The 22,198-nt window shown below is 41.4% G+C and overlaps 1 protein-coding gene across 1 annotated transcript in view; it reads right to left on the bottom strand.

Moving 5' to 3' along the window:
* Window positions 1–22,198, bottom strand: part of LOC112254541 (ephrin type-A receptor 8-like) — a 126,476-nt gene that overhangs the window by 57,761 nt on the left and 46,517 nt on the right. Inside the window, exon 2 of the mRNA XM_024427217.2 lies at window positions 17,449–17,513. Within this exon, the coding sequence (XP_024282985.2) occupies window positions 17,449–17,513 (65 nt within the window). The remainder of the gene's footprint in view (window positions 1–17,448; window positions 17,514–22,198) is intronic.

Raw genomic sequence — 22,198 nt, 5'->3', positions numbered from 1 at the left:
AATCGATCAATAATATAATAATACTTTAAGCAAAACTGTTTACCTTTAAATTACAATCTGTAGAAACTATGAGAACAGAAAGGTTCAGAACTTTTGTGAAACACCACAGCACAGTTGAAAAATATATGGCAAATATAAATCCAATGTGGATGGTGTTAAGAGATAGATGGGAGGGGTTGTATGGAGCTGAAGGGTGGGACTATAATAACAACAAGATAACTAAAGTAAAATATACTGTGTCCGTAAAACGTACAGTGGGGAGAACAAGTATTTGATACACTGCCGATTTTGCAGGTTTTCCTACTTACAAAGCATGTAGAGGTCTGTCATTTTTATCATAGGTACACTTCAACTGTGAGAGACGGAATCTAAAACAAAAATCCAGAAAATCACATTGCATGATTTTGAAGTAATTAATTTGCATGTTATTGCATGACATAAGTATTTGATCACCTACCAACCAGTAAGAATTCCGGCTCTCACAGACCTGTTAGTTTTTCTTTAAGAAGCCCTCCTGTTCTCCACTCATTACCTGTATTAACTGCACCTGTTTGAACTCGTTACCTGTATAAAAGACACCTGTCCACACACTCAATCAAACAGACTCCAACCTCTCCACAATGGCCAAGACCAGAGAGCTGTGTAAGGACATCAGGGTTAAATTGTAGACCTGCACAAGGCTGGGATGGGCTACAGGACAATAGGAAAGCAGCTTGGTAAGAAGGCAACAACTGTTGGCGCAATTATTAGAAAATGGAAGAAGTTCAAGATGATGGTCAATCACCCTCGGTCTGGGGCTCCATGCAAGATCTCACCTCGTGGGGCATCAATGATCATGAGGAAGGTGAGGGATCAGCCCAGAACTACACGGCAGGACCTGGTCAATGACCTGAAGAGAGCTGGGACCACAGTCTCAAAGAAAACCATTAGTAACACACTACGCTGTCATGGATTAAAATCCTGCAGCGCACGCAAGGTCCCCCTGCTCAAGCCAACACATGTTCTGGCCCATCTGAAGTTTGCCAATGACCATCTGGATGATCCAGAGGAGGAATGGGAGAAGGTCATGTGGTCTGATGAGACAAAAAATAGAGCTTTTTGGTCTAAACTCCACTCGCTGTGTTTGGAGGAAGAAGAAGGATGAGTACAACCCCAAGAACACCATCCCAACGTGAAGCATGGAGGTGGAAACGTCATTCTTTGGGGATGCTTTTCTGCAAAGGGGACAGGACTACTGGACCGTATTGAGGGGAGGATGGATGGGGCCATGTATCGCAAGATCTTGGCCAACAACCTCCTTCCCTCAGTAAGAGCATTGAATACGGGTCGTGGCTGGGTCTTCCAGCATGACAAGGACCCGAAACACACAGCCAGGGCAACTAAGGAGTGGCTTGGTAAGAAGCATCTCAAGGTCCTGGAGTGGCCTAGCCAGTCTCCAGACCTGAACCCAATAGAACATCTTTGGAGGGAGCTGAAAGTCTGTATTGCCCAGCGACAGCCCCGAAACCTGAAGGATCTGAAGAAATCCCTGCTGCAGTGTGTGCAAACCTGGTCAAGAACTACAGGAAACGTATGATCTCTGTAATTGTAAACACAGACTGGTGTTTACAGACTGGTGTTAACAGACTGGTGTTAACTGGTGTTAAGGTTTCTGTACCAAATATTAAGTTCTGCTTTTCTGATGAATCAAATACTTATGTAATGCATTAAAATGCTAATTAATTACTTAAGAATCATACAATGTGATTTTCTGGATTTTTGTTTTAGATTCTGTCTCTCACAGTTGAAGTGTACCTATGATTAAAAAAATTACAGACCTCTACATGCTTTTTAAGTAGGAAAACCTGCAAAATCGGTAGTGTATCAAATGCTTGTTCTCCCCACTGTATATCGGTTCAGATCTTTTGAAACAGCACAGTTCAAAATATGTGGCAAGTAGAAATCAAGCTGGATCGATATCAGAACTAGATGGGAGGAGTTGAAGGATAGGAGAAAAAAATTAATTAAATAACTATTGTAAAATATATTTTTTTCCCAAAAAATGTACACTGTCGTTCAAAGGTTTTGGGGTCACTTAGAAATGCCCTTGTTTTTGAAATATATATATATTTTTAAATCCATTAAAAATCAAATTCATCAGAAATACAGTACAGACATTGTTAATGTTGTAAATGACTATTGTAGCTGGAAACGGCTGATTTTTATTGGAATATCTACAGAGGTCAATTATCAGCAATGTTCCAATGGCACTTTATGTTAGCTAATCCAAGTTTATAATTTTAAAAGGATAACTGATCATTAGAAAACCCTTTTGCAATTATGTTAGCACAGATGAAAACTGTTGTTCTGATTAAAGAAGTAATACAACTGGACGCCTTTAGACTAGTAGAGTATCTGGAGCATCAGCATTTGTGGGTTCGATTGCAGGCTCAAAATGACCAGAAACAAAGAACTTTCTTCTGAAACCTGTCAGTCTATGCTTGCTCTGAGAAATGAAGGCTATTCCATGCAAGAAATTGGCAAGAAACTGAAGATCTCAGACTCTCAGAAATATCCCCACAGCATGAAGCTGCCACCGTGCTTCACCGATGGGATGGTGCCAGTTTTCCTTCAGACGTGACGCATGGCATTCAGACCAAAGAGTTCAATCTTTGTTTCATCAGACCAGAGAATCTTGTTTCTCATGGTCTGAGACTCCTTTAGTTGCCTTCTGGCTAACTCCAAGCGGGCTGTCTTGTGCCTTTTACTGAGGAGTGGCTTCCGTCTGGCCACTCTACCCTAAAGGCCTGATTGGTGGAGTACTGCAGTGATGACTGTCCTTCTGAAAGGTTCTCCCATATCAACAGAGGAACTCTAGAGCTCTGTCAGAGTGACTATTGGGTTCTTGGTAACCTCCCTGACCAAGGCCCTTCTCCCCCAATTGCTCAGTTTGGCTGGGCGGCCAGCTCTGGGAAGAGTCCATTTAAGAGTGATGAAGACCACTGTGTTCTTGGGGACTTTTGTGAGAGAAAAATTACATATTTACCTGATATGTTTGACATGTAACAATTGTATACTTAACAACATTTCTGTTCAACTCATGCTGTGTTTTTATGGTCTACACCCTAATATGGTTTTACTTGAGATGGCTTGAGCTGACAATAGATTCATGACTTGGTGATAAAAACCTTAAAGCTGGCATTCCATAACAAGATGTGGTGGGTATAACTGAGATAGCCTGGAGGAATAGAACAAAACCGTTATTGTGCAGATTTTATTTATTCATTTTTTAAATGTAACCTTTATTTAACTAGGCAAGACAGTTAAGAACAAATTCTTATTAAAAATTATGGCCTAGCAGGGAACAGTGGGTTAACTGCCTTGTTCAGGAGCAGAACGGCAGATTTTACCTAGTCAGCTCAGGGATTCGATCCAGCAATTTATCGGTTACTGGCCCAACGCTCTAACCACGAGGCTACTTGATGACCACAGGATGGACCCAGCATGACTATGGTTGATTCACTATGCATTTTAGTGTCAGCTATATAAGATCTCTGCATTGTCTGTAAAGGTTAAGCTCTCGGCAACACACAAGAGTGTGGGGTCAACAGCTTCATTATTGCAATAATTAATCAATATTGAATAAAGATGATTGTTTAAAGAAATGACAATCTCTCTCACTTGATTAGAATATTCCACGACACCTTCAATGCTGCAGACATTTTTTGGTACCCTTCCCCAGATCTGTGCCTCGACACAATCCTATCTTTGAGCTCTACGGACAATTCCTTCAATCTCATGGCTAGGTTTTTGCTATGACATGCCCTGTCAACTGTGGGACCTTATATAGGCAGGCGCGTGCCTTTCCAAATCAAGTCCAATAAATTGAATTTACCACATGTGGACTCCAATCAAGTTGTAAAAACATCTCAGGATGCACCTGAGCTATATTTTGAGTCTCATAGCAAAGGGTCTGAATACTTATGTAAATGTGATATTTCAGTTTCTTCTAATTTATACATTTGCAAAAATTCATAAAAACCTGTTTTTGCTTTGTAATTATTGGGTATTGTGTATAGATTGATGAGGAAAACAAACAATTTAATCTGTTTAGAATAAGACTAAAGTAACAAAATGTGAAAAAGTCAAGGGGTCTGAATACTTTCCGAGTGCACTGTATATTTACGAAACAATTAATGGGGGATTGGACAATCTGCAATATTAAAGTTGATCTACCCCCCCAAAAAATTTATAATAATCATGGTGGAAATATCACCCATTACCCAGTCACTCTCTACCACACAATCAGGATATGAATCCAGCAACTCTTAATAATCTGGATGCCCAACAGTGTGTCTGCGTTTGTGTGTCTATGTGGGTGAGTGTGGTGACAGCGATAACCTTTCAGGAATATGAGTGCTAATTGCACAGGTCTGGTATCAATGGGTTATAAGGTGTAATTGTTGTCTATTCTGAGATCCAATTTCAACTGTGTGTGTGTGTGTGTGTGTGTGTGTGTGTGTGTGTGTGTGTGTGTGTGTGTGTGTGTGTGTGTGTGTGTGTGTGTGTGTGTGTGTGTGTGTGTGTGTGTGTGTGTGTGTGTGCGTGCGTGCGCATTCTATAGATATGGATCAACTAATCTATGCCGTGGTGCTCTCATGATCCAACCCTGTATCTTGCTCTATGGAGTCTATATGGTTTATAAAACAGACATGATGATTGAATAAAAACTTTATCTCTCAGGTCTCTATCCCTCTCACTCCACCTTTATCTCTCAGGTCTCTATCCCTCTCACTCCACCTTTATCTCTCAGGTCTCTATCCCTCTCACTCCACCTTTATCTCTCTCTGAAATCTAGTCCGTCCTGCGACTGTGTCAGAGCTGTTTTTCCGACAGGATCCATCTGTACTGTCCTATCAATCACCCAACGTTATGGGTGACAACTGCACCTGCTTAAGGCCCTTGGGGGGTTATGTGTGTGCATGCGTGCGTGTTCGTGTATGTGTGTCTGACAGCATGTGTGATGACAGGGGGTGCGGGTGGGTTTTTGACACTTGGTTTCATCATTATCTCATCCAAATCATGGTTTCTACTGTCTGCGTTTATCACCCCCCTTTCACACACAAAAACAAACACACAAACACACGCACACACACGGTCCTGTCAGTGGTATCGATCGCATCTCGGGGCTACTGGTGGATGAACCTGTCATGGCCAACAAGGGGCGGACGGCAGGATAATGAAGTCTTTCTACTCTGTCTGATGGCTCCTGACATCTCTGTGTGTGTGTGTGTGTGTGTGTGTGTGAGTGAGAGTTTTGCAGCTCTATGGGGTTCCAAGAGCTGCCCACGGGCATCCTCAGTGCTGCCTGACTAAATTGGAAGGAAGGAGGCCCCCTGATGGGGAGACGTGATCCGTCATGTCATATAAACGAGCCGCAGACAGTGGGGAGAGCTAGGGGTGCTAATAAAGACCTCTTAATCTGTTATACACACACACACACACTCACCACACACAGGGCTAATTAGCAGTCTATTTCATATGTCTCATCGGTCAGTCCATAAAAAATTATTTCAACACCACTCTCTTGTCAATAGATGTTATGCCCAGTCTGCAAATGATTTGATATCTCCATTCTGAGAATATCTATGGCTATCCTCTTTCCACAGGTACATGTATGTAGCCTATACTGAACATCAACCATTCCCTTCCTCTCTCTGCAGAAGTGTAAGACAGTGTTCACACTTTGCCTGTTCTATACATATTCTATGCTATATTTCCTGGACACAGTCAGCCATAAGCTTTGGGACATTCACAAGACACCTAAACGTCTTCTCCATCCCCTCTCCATACTCCCCCTTTCCTTCCCTTCATCTCAAGCTGATGCACACACACACACACACATCAGTATGATCGCTAGGCCTGTCCAGGATTTCACACTTGATGAGCAGCAGGAAGAAATTAACAAATTAAATGTGTTCTAGGAAGGTTCTTGTAACATCAGAGGGTTTCTGTCATGATCGTCGGAAGGAACGCGAGTTGGGTTCCACATATTTATTTGCAGTGAAACTTCAAAAAACAATAAACATACAATGAACGTGAAGTAACGTAGTGCACAAAGCACTAACACAAAACAATATCCCACAATGCAGGTGGGAACAGGGACACCTTAAGTATGATCCCTAATTAGAGACAACGATAATCAGCTGCCTCTACTTGGGAACCACACTAAAACACCCACATAGAAATAAAATGACTAGAACACCCGAGTCACGCCCTGACCTAAAACACCATAGAGAACCCCGAGGGCTCTCTATGGTCAGGGCGTGACAGTTTCTGAAGCAAAGAAAAGACATTATAGAAAACTGGTGTTGCTGGGGTGGCACATTTCATACACTGCAAACTGTCAGAGTGGCAAAATGACCAGTGTTGTCTGTATGTGAGCGTGTGTGTGTGTGTGTGTGTGTGTGTGTGTGTGTGTGTGTGTGTGTGTGTAGGGACCTATCAGTCTGCTTCTCATGACAGAAACTGTCATGACACCCGTTTATCACAGACCCCATAGGGGAGAGCCTTTCCTCCACAAGGGCACTGCTACCAGAGCTCAGCCACTCACCGTACCAAGATCTCACGCTTTCACCAATTTGAGTTTAGATTATGACTTTTGTCCATGTTTCACATTTCTAGGTGTTTTGGACACTCTGGTTGCTCTGCTGCTGTTGCTGGCACCTCGTGGCTGGTTAAATTTAGGCATTAATTAGTTAACTGAAGGTTTGGGATAGGGTTAAAAAAAACACCCACAGTGACATTTAGGCATTAATTCAGAATGGTTAAGGGTTAAGGTTTGGGATAGGGTAAAAAATAAAAGACTGGGATTGAACACTTGACCCTCGGAGCAGGCCCTTGCGGCTTACGCCCATCCACCATCCTCGTCCACATGCCCTAGCAAAACCCCAGCCTACTTGATGGTAATAGCGCTCACTGTTGCCGCTAGTGGCTGGTTTTCAAGGCATCTCCCGATGTCCTGTGTACCTGGACAGATGCAGGATTTTGAAGTGGATCTAGACTGACCTGGCTGCTTTCCACTACTGCTAACACACACCACGTGCACACACACACACATTCCCATACCATACATTTTCTGCCCAGTATTCTCTTTCTGTCCCTCCATCCTGGCAGTCTGCCTCTAATATTTATATGACTATTTTCCACACACACTGTGAGAGGCCTCACAATAAAAATGTGTCACTACAGGGATGTGCACACAGTCACACATACACAGAAAATTCAAGGAATACCAACATAGATCCTCACATCGGTCAAATTTATCACTGCAAATGATCCAGTACATTTTGATTATACCTCCAATTTTTGTATTACCCAGACCTTTTCTAAAGTCTTGAGTGCAGATAAGTGTGGTAGAGAGGCCTCTGCTAACCATTGCTATGGTCCTGTCTGAGAGCCTTCTAAAACTGAATAGCTTTAAAGGGCAAAAGAGTCTAAGTAACATAATTTAAAAGTCCCCATCAAAATCCCCCAGTTTAAGATAGAGATATGTTTTTTGCATGGGCTGCGACTGAATCCACCACATCTGCCTATGTCGGCCTTCCTCATCTGCGGTGGAAGGTGGTCGAGCTACAGCGATGTTTGTCAGACCATGAGACATCCTGAAAATCTGTCTTTTCACAAAATTGTCTGTAACGTCAGAACGGTTTGGCTAATATGACCACATTACGGCAATATGAATCTCTCGCGGAAATGATGGTGTTCTTTCATTTTGATGTAGGAGCCCTGTCTGAAGGTAACCCATTACTAGTTTAAACTAATGAATGGAAGAATGGAGGAATTGATCAAAACAAACAAACTGAAATATCACATTTACATACAGTGGCAAAAAAAAGTATGTGAACCCTTTGGAAATACCTGGAGTTCTGCATAAATTGGTTATAAAATTTGATCTGATCTTCATCTAGGTCACAACAGACAAACACAGTCTGCTTAAACTAATAACACGCAAAAAATGATATGTTTTCATGTCTTTATTGAACACACCGTGTAAACATACACAGTGCAGGGTGGATAAAGTATGTGAACCCTTGGATTTAATAACTGGTTGACCCGCTTTTGGCACCAATAACCTCAACCAAACTTTTTCTGTAGTTGCGAATCAGAATCAGTAATAACAGTCAGGGGGAATTTTGGACCATTCCTCTTTACAAAACTATTTCAGTTCAGCAATATTCTTGGGATGTCTGGTGTGAACTGCTTGGTTGAGGTCATGCCACAGCAGCTCAATCAGGTTGAGGTCAGGACTCTGACTGGGCCACACCAGAAGGGTGTGAGCTTCAATTGGTGGACAGATAGCCAAACATTATCCTGCAAAATGTCTTGATAAATTGGAAATTTATTTTTCCATTAATGATAGGCACTCAATATCCAGGCCCAGAGGCAGCAAAGCAGCCCCAAACCATAATGCTCCCTCCACCATACTTTACAGCTGGGATAAGGTTTTGATGTTGGTGTGCTGTGCCTTTTTTTCTCCACACATAGTGTTGAGTGTTCCTTCCAAACAACCCAACTGTAGTTTCATCTGTCCACAGAATATTTTGTCAGTAGCGCTGTGGAACATCCCGGTGCACTTTTGCTAACTTTTTTTTTGGACAGCAGTGGCTTCTTCCGTGGTGTCCTCCCATGAACACTATTCTTGTTTAGTGTTTTACGTATCGTAGACTCGTCAACATTGATGTTAGCATGTTCCAGAGATTTCTGCAAGTCTTTAGCTGACACTCTAGGATTCTTCTTAACCTCATTGAGCATTCTGTGCTGTGCTCTTGCAGTCATAATTTTAAAAATGTATCTTTTTAAATGTAACCACTCTTCAGAGGACAAATATCTTCGTTTTTCACAGATTTGTTGCTACATAGACATACATTTGACATTTACATGGTACTTTTAAATATAACAACAATAAATAACCAAACAAACTCTTCAATCCCGCCCCTCAGCCACTCTTAGCCCCTCCCACCTATCACTATAGACCGCCCTTGTTTGGTTTCCATGTGCCATATATTTTTCAATTGTGCTATGATGTTTTACAAAGTTTTTAATCTTTCTAATCGTATAATATCCAAAGATTATGAGCTAAAAATAAAAACCTTTCCTACGAGAATTATTATATTATTTATTGATGGCCATGGCTTTCCAAGTCACCCAACACTGCTATTTGTAAGGTTAATTTTAAGTGTATGTTGTGATTTTTAACCATTCCTGAACCTGTGACCAGAAACAAGCTACATAGGGGCAATACCAGAATAAATGATGTATTGATTCTGTCTCTTCGCAACAAAATCCACAGAGCTGAGATTGTTGTATGCCCCATATACAGCTGAAGTCAGAAGTTTACATACATTTAGGTTGGAGTCATTATTAAAACTCTTTTTTCAACCACTCCACAAATTTCTTGTTAACAGACTATAGTTTTAGCAAGTCGGTTAGGATGTCTACTTTGTGCATGACACAAGTAATATTTCAACAATTGTTTAAAGACAGATTAATTCACTGTATCACAATTCCAGTGGGTCAGAAGTTTCCATACACTAAGTTGACTTCAACCTTAATATATAATGAACATCCTCAACAGGGGGAACATATTAGGTGTACGCTAATAAGCTGTAAAAAATAATAGTAACATTTATAAGACTTGTTCATAAAGGAAAATGTGTTCATAAGATGGGCCTGAGATCAAAGTCAATATTCAGACCACTAGGGGTCAATGTCTTTAGATAGGATATCCAGTAAGCCTCTCTTTGCAGTAGTAGGATCTCGATGTTACCTCCTCTCCTTGGTAGAGCAACATGCTCAATGATAACTGCATATATGACATAGCTCCTCCACTTCTATTCAAAATATCAATCATAAACATAAAAGTGTATTTTCTTTAATTGCGCAAAGAATGCTTTTTTATTAATCAATATATTTGAGTTTAACTATAACATTTGTTCTATATTTTCTGGAGGATAAAACTTCAATTTGAACCAACTTGTATGGCTTTTTTAAGAAAGGGCAATACTTTAAACAAAATTTCATTTTCATTTCACAGTCAGAAATGAGAAGTTGTCATCTGTATGAAGGCAAAATAGCAATTTTTGAACAAAGGCTTTTCTTAATAATCTACTGGAGAACAATTTGGGGTTTAAGTATAACTTATGTATGAGTGAAGCTTTAAGTGAGAGTTTTAAAGCTTTCATATTTAATATTTTTTGCCCCCCAAACTCATTATATTCATTATCATGATTATTATTATATAAATCGGCATGTTCAATTTAGTCTAGTTTAGCATTCCAAATAAAATTTAATATTTTTTGCTCATATGATTAAAAAATAATAATAATCTGGAGTTGGCAATGTCATTAGTAAGTAAGTAAGCTGTAATAGGACCAAATAGTTAATCAATGTAATTTGGTCCATAAATAGACAAGTATTTACCTCTCCTTGGTTGCAAAATCTTATCTATTTTTGCGAACTTTCTATTGAAATTAATTGTGGTATGTCTACTTCAACATCCGCCCATTTTATTGGTAAACTACAAGGTAATGTAAACACTGTATTTTTTAATGATCCAATATGTAATATGGAACACACACTTGTCATAATTAGGTTTTAATCCAGAGAGGCTAGAAAAGTGATCAAGATCTTCAATGAGACTGTACAGGGATCCAGATTGTGGACTTAAGAAAAAACTGGTCATCAGCATACATTGACACTTTTGTTTTTATCCCCTGGATTTCTAACCATTTGATGTTATTGGATCTAATTTTAATAGCTAGCATTTCAATGGCCATAATAAATGGATATTGGAACAACGGACAGCCTTGTTTTACTCATCTTAAAAAGCTCAAAACTTTCTGAGAAGAAACAATTGTTTACTATTTTATATCTGGGGTTGCTGTAGATATAAGAGATTCACCAAAATGAAAGTTTTCCAGGCATTTATATATATATTCTAATTCTACATTATCAAACGCCTTTTCAAAATCTGTCAGGAAGGTTTTTTACATGAACAATATATTGGAGATAATATACGACAATTACTTGAAACAATTGAACATTACGAAACATTGAAGATACCTGGTCTGTTATTGTCAATGTTTCATAGTGTTCAATTGTCTAAATGCCTAAGAAACCTGTCTGATCAGGATGAACAATATCTGGTGTAACCTTTTATATTCTATATGCTATGCATTTTGCCAGGATTTTTGCATCACAACATTTATGCGTTAGAGGTCTCCAGTTTTTTAAATGGACTGGATCTATATACCTACCATCTGGGTCCTGTTTTAGTAGTAATGAAATCAGACTTTCCTGTTGGGTACCTGAAAGTCTACCATCTGTGTAAGAGTAATTAAAACATGCTAAAAATTGATATTTGAGTACATAAAAAAGGTCTGATATACCTCTACTGGTATAACGTCAAGCCCCGGTGTTTTTCCAGACTGAAAATATGGTATTGCCTCAAAATATTCCTCTTCTGGAAATTAGCCTTCACACCGGTCTTTCTGTAAATTTGTTCATTCTACATTATTATTTTGATTATTAGGGGAAAAAATCCTTACAGTTAACATCATTCTGTGGAAATGGAGGAGCCTGAAAAGAAAACATATGCTTAAAATATTTTGCTTCCTCTTTCAAAATATAATTTGGTGAATTATGGATGACTCCATTTGTAACGATTTTCTGTAAATTATTTTTGGTAGAATTTCTGTTGAAAATTCAAAAACATTTTGTGCATTCTTCCCCATTTTCCACCCAATTTGCTTTATCTTGTAATACAATACACTTAATCGTTCTTGAATAACTACCTCCACTTCTTTTTGTTTTTCCTCTAACCTATTTTGTGCCTCTATAGTACAGTTTCCATTACCATCTACCTGCACTGTATCTTCCTCTATTAGTCTAATCTCTTTTGACCTAAACTAATTTTGTTTTAATGATGAGTATTGTAATGAATGGACTCTAAAAGTACATTTGAAAGGGTCCCATACAATAAGGGGATCTGCTGTACTGTTGCTGGTATTTTGGCCCATTCCTCCATGCAAATCTCCTCTAGAGCAGTGATGTTTTGGGGCTGTTGCTGGGCAACACAGACTTTCAACTCCCTCCAAAGATTTTCAATGGGGTTGAGATCTGGAGACTGGCTAGGCCACTCCAGGACCTTGAAATGCTTCTTACGAAGCCACTCCTTCGTTGCCCGGGCGGTGTGTTTGGGATCATTGTCATGCTGAAAGACCCAGCCACGTTTCATCTTCAATGCCCTTGCTGATGGAAGGACGTTTTCACTCAAAATCTCACGACACATGGCCCCATTCATTCTTTCCTTTACACGGATCAGTCGTCCTGGTCCCTTTGCAGAAAAACAGCCCCAAAGCATGATGTTTCCACCCCCATGCTTCACAGTAGGTATGGTGTTCTTTGGATGCAACTCAGCATTCTTTGTCCTCCAAACACGACGAGTTGAGTTTTTACCAAAAAGTTCTATATTGGTTTCATCTGACCATATGACATTCTCCCAATCTTCTTCTGGATCATCGAAATGCTCTCTAGCAAACTTCAGATGGGCCTGGACATGTACTGGCTTAAGCAGGGGGACACGTCTGGCACTGCAGGATTTGAGTCCCTTGCGGCGTAGTGTGTTACTGATGGTAGGCTTTGTTACTTTGGTCCCAGCTCTCTGCAGGTCATTCACTAGGTCCCCCCGTGTGGTTCTGGGATTTTTGCTCACCGTTCTTGTGATCATTTTGACCCCACGGGGTGAGCTCTTGCGTGGAGCCCCAGATCGAGGGAGATTATCAGTGGTCTTGTATGTCTTCCATTTCCTAATAATTGCTCCCACAGTTGATTTCTTCAAACCAAGCTGCTTACCTATTGCAGATTCAGTCTTCCCAGCCTGGTGCAGGTCTACAATTTTGTTTCTGGTGTCCTTTGACAGCTCTTTGGTCTTGGCCATAGTGGAGTTTGGAGTGTGACTGTTTGAGGTTGTGGACAGGTGTCTTTTATACTGATAACAAGTTTAAACAGGTGCCATTAATACAGGTAACGAGTGGAGGACAGAGGAGCCTCTTAAAGAAGAAGTTACATGTCTGTGAGAGCCAGAAATCTTGCTTGTTTGTAGGTGACCAAATACTTATTTTCCACCATAATTTGCAAATAAATTCATAAAAAATCCTACAATGTGATTTTCTGGATTTCTTTTCTCCTTTTGTCTGTCATAGTTGAAGTGTACCTATGATGAAAATTACAGGCCTCTTGCATCTTTTTAAGTGGAAGAACTTGCACAATTGGTGGCTGACTAAATGCTTTTTTGCCCCACTGTATATATATATATATATATATATATATTCTCGAATATATATCTTTGGCCCATATAGATTAATTAGCCAGATCTGTTTTTGGTCCAATAGTATATTTAAAATAATCCATCTTCCTTGCGGATCTGTTTTGCACAGATTGCACAATCGGATCAAAATTTGTATTACTTATTATAATCAGCCCTTTTGAGTTTCTTTGACCGTGACAAAAATATATTTCTCCCTCCCAGTCCTTTTTCCAATCAAACTCACCTATATTTGTAGAATGAGTTTCCTGTAAACAATAGATATTATATTCTTTCTCTTTTAGCCAGGTAAAAATGTATTTTTTTTGATGATCTGCTAATTATATTATTATTATTATTATTATTATATTACAATTATACTTATTTCCCCACTTACCATAATCCTACCCAATTTTCAATTATACTTACCTCAACCAATGTTTGTAATCTTATCATTAAAAAGCACCATGATGATCAAGTGTCCATATAAATGTTCCAACATAATTTACACTGTTAGGCATACTGTAGCTGCAAATTTGTAATCCTCCAATTGTCCTAATATCCCACCCACTAAAACCTCCCCCCATATCTAGGTCTGTTGTCACTAAGACCATCAGACCATCTCCCTGACTCATGATGCACCTTTGCGTCCGAAGGCAAACACTTGGCCGCCAATTGGCGTTGGCCAGAGGGAAATATGGGCAGTCCCATGATAACATAATTATCTATGAGGATGCCTAAGATAACTAACAAAATAACATGGAAAACAATCAGAAACAATATATATAGTAACAATAATAGATCATATTAATATAAATAACAGCACAATCTAACAGCATGCTCATATTTGAAAGTTCTAGCAAGGCTATAAGCATGTCAGCCCAGCCTGCTCAGTTCATTGGATTCAATTGTTGGTAAAAAAAAATAAAAATACAAATAAATTTAAAAAACAGAAAACAACCTAAATATATCGCAAGACGATTCCCTTTTTTATGTCCATTACATGCAAGACATATTGTATGTAGTCCTCATTATATCCTGTTGTATTCTGACAAAAAAGGAAGAAGGAACATAGAGTCTACGGCCACTAATGACTGGAAGTAAAAATTTGTCTTAGACATCACATCATATCCTGTTGTATCATGCCCGTCATCTTTGCAGAACGGCCACTCCTAGGGAGAGTAGCAACAGTGCTGAACTTTCTCCATTTACAGACAATTGGTCTTACCGTGGACTGATGAACATCAAGGCTTCTAGAGATACTTTTGTTAGTCTTTCCAGCTTTATGCAAGTCAACAATTCTTAAATGTAGGTCTTCTATTATCCCATTTGTTCGAGGCATGGTTCACATCAGACAATGCTTCTTGTGAACAGCAACCTCAAAGTTTGTGAGTGTTTTTTATAGGACAAGGCAGCACTAACCAACGTCTCCAATCTTGTCTCATTGATTGGACTCCAGGTTAGCTGACTCCTGACTTCAATTAGCTTTTGGAGAAGTCATTAGCCTAGGGGTTCACAAACTTTTTCCAATCTACACTGTGAATGTTTACATGATGTATTAAATATAGAAAATAAAAATAAAACAATGTGTGTGTTATTAATTTAAGCACACTATGTTTGTCAATTGTTGTGACTTCGATGAAGATCAAAGGGTTCACATCTATTTCTACTCCTGCATTGACTTGGCAGGGTCATTGTCCTGTTGGAAGGTGAACCTTCGCCCCCTTGTCTGAGGTCCTGAGCGCTCTGAAGCAGGTTTGCTCTGTTCATCTTTCCCTCTGCCCTGACTAGTCTCCCAGTCCCTGCCACTGAAAAACATCCACACAGCATGATGCTGCCACCATCATGCTCCACCGTAGGGATGGTGCCAGGTTTCCTCTAGGCGTGAATCTTGTTTTCATGGTCTGAGAGTCCTTTAAGTACCTTTTGGCAAACTCCAAGGGGCTGTCATGTGCCTTTTACCGAGAAGTGGCTTCCGTCTGGCCACTCTACCATAAAGGCAAAGGGATCCTATGAAAACCTGCTCCAGAGTGCTCAGGACCTCAGATTGGGGTGAAGCTTCACCTTCCAACATGACAACGGCCTTAAGCACACTGCCAAGACACCCAGGAGTGGCTTTGGGACAAGTCTCTGAATGTCCTTGAGTTGCCCATCCAGAGCTTGTACTTGAACCTAATCGAACATCTCTGGAGAGAACTGAAAATAGCTGTGCAGCGACTCTCCCCATCCAACCTGACAGAGTTTGAGAGGATCTGCAGAGAAGAATGGGAGAAACTCCCCAAATACAGGCATGCCGATCTTGTAGTGTCATAGCCAAAAAGACTCGAGGCTGTAATCGCTGCAAAGGTGGTTCAACAAAGTTCTGAGTACTGAATACTTATGTAAATGTCATATTTCATTTTTTTTTTTGCAAAATAAAAATAAAAAAAACGTTTTTGCTTTGTCATTGTGGGGTATTGTGTATAGATTGATGAGGGGGTGAAAAAACAATTGAATCCATTTTAAAATAAGGCTGTAATGTGAAAAAAGTCTGAAAACTTTCCCAATGCACTGTATACCTCCAGGGGTTCTAAAATTCCAAATCAAATAGCTAAATGATCCATGGTATGACCATCTTAAAACAATCCCATATGTTAGTTTAGTAAAACTCCCCTCCCCCAAAGGCTTAGACTTTAGATTAAGGGCATTTTTACCTACAAGAACGTATGAGAATTCTGTAACATATGTGATGCGGATTAGAACTCCCTATATGTCAGGTAGTCGTCTTAAAACTTTTATGCCAACTTCAAACTGACATCTCAAAGTGTTTGCCAACTCTGCACCCGGAGTAGTCCATTCATTCATGTCTGTGTCTTAACAATCACATCACCAGACAATGAGTTGATTGGTTGATTGGGTAATTGTGTCCCAGCAGGGGAGGGAGGCATGTTGGGTAAATCACCATGACGACATCTCATGGAGCATGGAAAATAAAGTGACAGTTCTAACACACATGGATGTGTGTGTGTGTGTGTGTGTGTGTGTGTGTGTGTGTGTGTGTGTGTGTGTGTGTGTGTGTGTGTGTGTGTGTGTGTGTGTGTGTGTGTGTGTGTGTGTGTGTGTGTGTGTTAGGCCAGTGACAGCTCTATGCTCTGATCACTCTGAGAGTGGCTAATTCAATACCCCATGCATCATCCCCTGCTGTTAGAATATGCACATTTACAGATGAGGAAACAGGGGGTAGCTCTGTCCTCCCCTGTCATCGCCTTACTCTCTTTCCTCTCCTCCATCTACCGCTTCTCCTCCTTGTACTTATGGCCTCTTTTTCCTCCCTCCCCCAGTACTATTGGTCTCTTCTTTCCTCTCCTCCATCTACCGCTTCTCCTCCTTGTACTTATGGCCTCTTTTTCCTCCCTCCCTCCAGTTCTATTGGTCTCTTCTTTCCTCTCCTCCATCTACACCTTCTCCTCCCTGTACTTATCGCCTCTTTTTCCTCCCTCCCTCCAGTTCTATTGGTCTCTTCTTTCCTCTCCTCCATCTACACCTTCTCCTCCCTGTACTTATCGCCTCTTTTTCCTCCCTCCCCCAGTACTATTGGTCTCTTCTTTCCTCTCCTCCATCTACACCTTCTCCTCCCTCTACTTCTCGCCTCTTTTTCCTCCCTCCCTCCAGTTCTATTGGTCTCTTCTTTCCTCTACCTCCACACCGTTCCCCCCTCGTCCTCGTCCTCGTCCTCTACCTTCCTCTCTCCTCTCTCTCTCCCCTCTGGCTCTTAACAAGAACAATATAAATGCATTTCTTCACACTTGTCACTGCATCTCAAAACGCTTTACACTTGTCTCCCCTTCTTTCCCCTTGTTCTTGTCCTTCTCTCTCCCTCTACGTCTTCCCTCTCCTCTTTTCTAGATCAAACAACGTGTCAGACTGACATGGGATAGTGAGAAAGGAAGCTGATAGGAGAATAACAGGGCCTTAACTTTCAACAACAAGTTCTAGTTAATGCACTTTATCACTCCACTGTATCTCTGCCTCAGTCTTCAGATGGATTACACACACACAAACATAAGTGCAAACATGCACACACACGCACATGTGCACACGCACACGCACAAAATAAATCTTACCCCATGTGATGGGTATGTTAGCCAGCCCCAGTCGCCTGATATCGAGGAGGTGTCTAGTAGATTCACTGCAAAACAGAAAGAACATATGTGAGGATAAACGTCAATGAAATGTGTGTAGTACTCACAGTCACACACACTATAATGAACAGAGTGCATGGACAGCAGCACAATATTACCAGAACACTGGCAACAGTCTGTGTGTCTGTGCTAGCATTTGTGTGGCTGCTGGGTCTGACTCTATTAGGCTTGCTAATCACCTTAGTGCTGAAGTTTCTCACTGGGTGATCAATAAAGTTGATTAGCACACAAACACTCCCATCCAAAACTCACACTTCTCCATTCCAACCCCAACCTCAGCCCTCCATCCAGCATGGAGACAACATGTGGTCCCAGACAGCCAGCCATCCCCTGGGCTCTTCCCACGTTTATTGACAGCCACATAATGCTAAGGGTTGTTAAAGCAGGCTCCAAGGTGACCCTAAGAAATGTGGTGATGTAGGTGAGCTTGTTTGGGAAGGTTTTGTATCTCTGTGTCACACTGCTTCATGTTGCGCAGCTCAAACTGTACTGGGCTGTGACACCAAATCAAATCAAATGTTATTTGTCACATGCGTCGAATACAACACGTGTAGAATTTCCTGCGAAATGCTTAGTTATGAGTCTTTCCTAATGAAACACAGTTAGAAATGTAAAAAAAAATGCAAAAAGGTCAAATGTTTATATTTGTCCTTTTCACATTTGCATTTTAGTTTTACACTTACAAAATGTGTCACCTGTGTTGTGAAATGGAAATGGAAACAAGAACCTTTCTGTTACTGTTCCAACGCTCTAATCGCTCTAACACAAGAGGAGTAAAGTACACAAAAATGAAGCTGTATACAGGGAGTACCAATACCTGTACCGTATCACTGTGCAGGGGTGCAAGGTGTTTGAGGAAGATACAGTATGTAAAGGCAGGGTAAAGTGACTAGGAATCAGGATAGATAATAATAAGAGTAAAATAGAGAAGTAGCAGTATATGATGACTGTGAAAGTGTGTGTGCGTGTGCGTGTGCGTGTGTGTTTGTGTGTTTGTACAGTATGTAGTGTTTGTGTTCATGTGTATGTGTGTGTGTGAGAGAGCCAGTGTAGTATATGTGAGTGAGTGAGTGTATATATAGTCTTGTGAGTGTGCATAGAGTCAGTGCAAGATAGAGTCAATTCATAATAGACAGGGTAACCACTTGATTAAATATTTAGTAGTCTTATGGCTTGAGGGTGGAAGCTGTCTCGGAGCCTGTTAGTCCAATTGCCGATTCTCTGGTACTGTCTACAGGACTGTCGCAGAGTGTACAGTCTATGGCTAGGGTGGCTGGAGTATTTGGCTATTTTTCAGGCCTTCCTCTGACACCGTCTGATATAGAGGTCCAAGTGGCAGGGAGCTCGGCCCCAGAAGAGGAAGAGGTGCTGTCGTGCCCTCTTCACGACTGTGCAGGTGTGTATGGACCATGTTAAGTTCTCAGTGATGTGGACGCCAAGGAACAAAGCTCTGGACCCGCTCCACTACAGCCGCGTTGATGTGGATGAAAATGTGCTCTCTCCCTTGTTTCCTGTAGTCTAAGATCAGCTCATTGGACTTACTGACATTGAGGGAAAGGCTGTCACCATACAGGGATACACACACCTGTGTGACAGATGAGGTGGGATGCCTGAGGCCGGGGTCGTTGTCACAGCATCCTGGAGCAGAGCATCACCGCAGTTATGTTGCCTTGACCCAGTTTACCCTCCGAGCCCTGGGAGCCCAAACCTCCACCTCATACTCAGGGAGGTCTGCATAGCTATACCACTCTCTACCTCCCTCTATCACCCTCCCTTTATCACTCTCTCTCTCTCTCTTGCTTTCTCTCCATCTCTCTCTCTTGCTCTCTCTCTCTCTCTCGCTCTCTCTCTTCCTTCCTCTCCATCTCTTTCCCTCTCTCTTTCTTTCTGTGTGTGTGTGTTTGTTTGTTTGTTTACCAGCTTCCTTCACTTCTCACAAACTTATCAAGAGGAATTGATGTCTGCCCCAGGGTTCACAGTCACACCAGCTGATGTTCCACACATTAAAATGAGCTTTTCAGGACTGTTCACACCCTTCTCTCTCTCTCTCTCTCTCTCTCTCTCTCTCTCTCTCTCTCTCACTTTCTCCTGCTCTCTCTCGTATTGTAAATAGCTGGCATTGTGGAGGTCCTAATTTGAGTGTGCTAGTGCTGAGGAGGGCAGTGGGTCAGAACACTGAAACAGATGGCACTGCCACCCCTCCCCCATCTCCCTCTGTCATCTTTCTCCCCCTCTCCCTCCCCCAGGGTGCCTCTCTCCCACCATTTTGCACTGATGATACGTTCAGCCCCTTTCTCAATCCAAGGTCACAAATTGATGTCACTATTACGTGCCTTTAAGTGTTAGCTCAAGTGACATAATGAAAATATCAGCTCAATGTGACTGGATTTAGTCATTCTGCCAGGCACTGGGGGAATACCGCTATGCCACTGTGAATACAGGACAAAAAACAGTTTCTCTGGCAGACTTTGATACATCATATCACGCCAAAGCCTTTGAAGACATAAGAGGTATTCATTTAATTTCCTCTCAAATAAAAAATTCCCCCTGTTTTTGAGGATGGTAAGTAATTTATTTTATTTGCTCTGCCTGTCTGGAATAGGACTTATACACAACCATCAGCGCTGTAGATATCTCTTCATTGTGATATACTATAGTGTGGAAGAAGTGGGCAGTGAGACAGTAATTAGCATGTTGTTGTTTACGTCTGTTTCTCTGATATATGAGAGAAAGTGATGGGGGAGAGAGAACGAGAGATAGAGAGAAAGAGAGAGGTATTCACAGAGTGATTAGATAGAGACCAGATAGTAATATGAATTAGCTAGCCCTTGACTGGTGCAGACACCCAGATATGCCCCGGAGCATAGCCTAACTCAATGCCAGGTCTGCAGACTGTTAACCTATCACTGCCATGGAGAGAGTAAATAAGAGTGGATAGGTTACCGCTTGCACTAATTGTGACAGTAGCAGTTGTGGTGCAGTTTCAATATGGTTATAGTACACGGGGTCACAGGAGCATAGTCCTCAGTCAACTATCACCCCTGTCCAACCCAGTGGCCCCAGCATCCACCTCAGTAGATCTGAGCCCAAGAATGTCGACCACTTCACATATCTGGGGAGCACCATCTCCAGAAAGCAAGCCAGTTATTGGGATGGCATCAGCCTCAGAACAAGATACTCAACTATCACTCTTTGAAAATCTATAATCACAACCCAGCCAACTCACAGACATGACTTCCTTCTGATCCACCTGGCACTCCAAACCCCTCACAGCAGTAGACAACTTTGAGGAGGACAGAAACAACTAACTACAGCCAGAGCAAAGTGTCATTCCCACACAATCAGACCAGCAACACCAGCAGAAGCACGTGTCCTTAATTTTTCAGAGTATAAGCTTCAAAACTCTGACTCCTGAGCCATTCAAGAACCCACAATAAACCTAAATGACTGCACAAAGTCATCACAGTTGAAACTGACAGACTGGCAGAGATAGATAGTAGTATAACAGTGTATTACGAATTATGATATTGCTGTTTTCCAAGTACACCCACTCCAGTAGTGCCGGCAATGAGAGAGTTAAATATTTTGCTTGAGGGGCCAGAGTGCTTCTCCTAAAGGGCTCTCAGCTTGAAATGTTGTTTGTTCATCTTTCACTGCTCTCTGTTCATAACAGAAACCCACAAAAATAAACCCTCATCCCTCTCTCTCTCTCTCTCTCTCTCTCTCTTTATTTACTCTCTCTCTGTAAGTCTTCTACTTAAGTGCAAGTGCTTGATGAAAAAGCTGTCTATGAAGCTTTTGAAGTTCTTTTGGCTTGTTAGGGACATGAAACATATTTCCCAGGGCAGTGGTCAAATTCTTTCCACCATTACTTTCCCTCGCCCCAACACACAATGTGTGTGTGTGTGTGTGTGTGTGTGTGTGTGTGTGTGTGTGTGTGTGTGTGTGTGTGTGTGTGTGTGTGTGTGTGTGTGTGTGTGTGTGTGTGTGTGTGTGTGTGTCCTCAGGCTACACACAGCAGGAAAGGAGCATTTATCAAATCAGCAGGCGAATGCCGACCGGCCACTGCCTGAAGCAGCCCAGGTCACAGAACTATGGCACACGTCTGTCTCTCCATTTTCTCCCTCTCTCTCCCTCTCTCTCGTTCTCTCTCTCCCTCTCTCGTTCTCTCTCTCTCCCCCTCTCGTTCTCTCTTGTTCTCTCTCTCCCTCTCTCGTTCTCTCTCTCCCTCTCTCGTTCTCTCTCTCCCTCTCTCGTTCTCTCTCTCTCTCTCTCTCTCCCTCTCTCGTTCTCTCTCTCCCTCTCTAACAGTGCTGGTCACGGCAGGCATGCGTCTCAGGAAACACAGGTGAATTATGGGCTGGGCAGAAGGAGAGGAAGTTAGGTTTAATGCCTGCAACGCAGTCTCCAGCACAACTACACGTTTAATATCAAACAGGGAAAATAAACACGAAGGAAAAATAACCTGAGAGAGCAAGTGTTTTTTTACTTTTGAAAGTCAACTTTTCCTCTCAGAAATACACCATTTCTCAACCATCACCTTATGGGCTATTTTATTGTTTGTATAACCACCAATAAACAGTGTCATTTGTGAGTTGTGGTGATAAATGCTTTCCCTTTACTTTGGCACCATAGTGAATGTTTAATTTAATTTGTTATTTAAAACCTTTTG

This window comes from Oncorhynchus tshawytscha, linkage group LG07, assembly GCF_018296145.1.
Source record: "Oncorhynchus tshawytscha isolate Ot180627B linkage group LG07, Otsh_v2.0, whole genome shotgun sequence".
Classification (NCBI taxonomy): Eukaryota; Metazoa; Chordata; class Actinopteri; order Salmoniformes; family Salmonidae; genus Oncorhynchus; species Oncorhynchus tshawytscha.
This window is presented reverse-complemented; position numbering and strand designations above follow the sequence as displayed.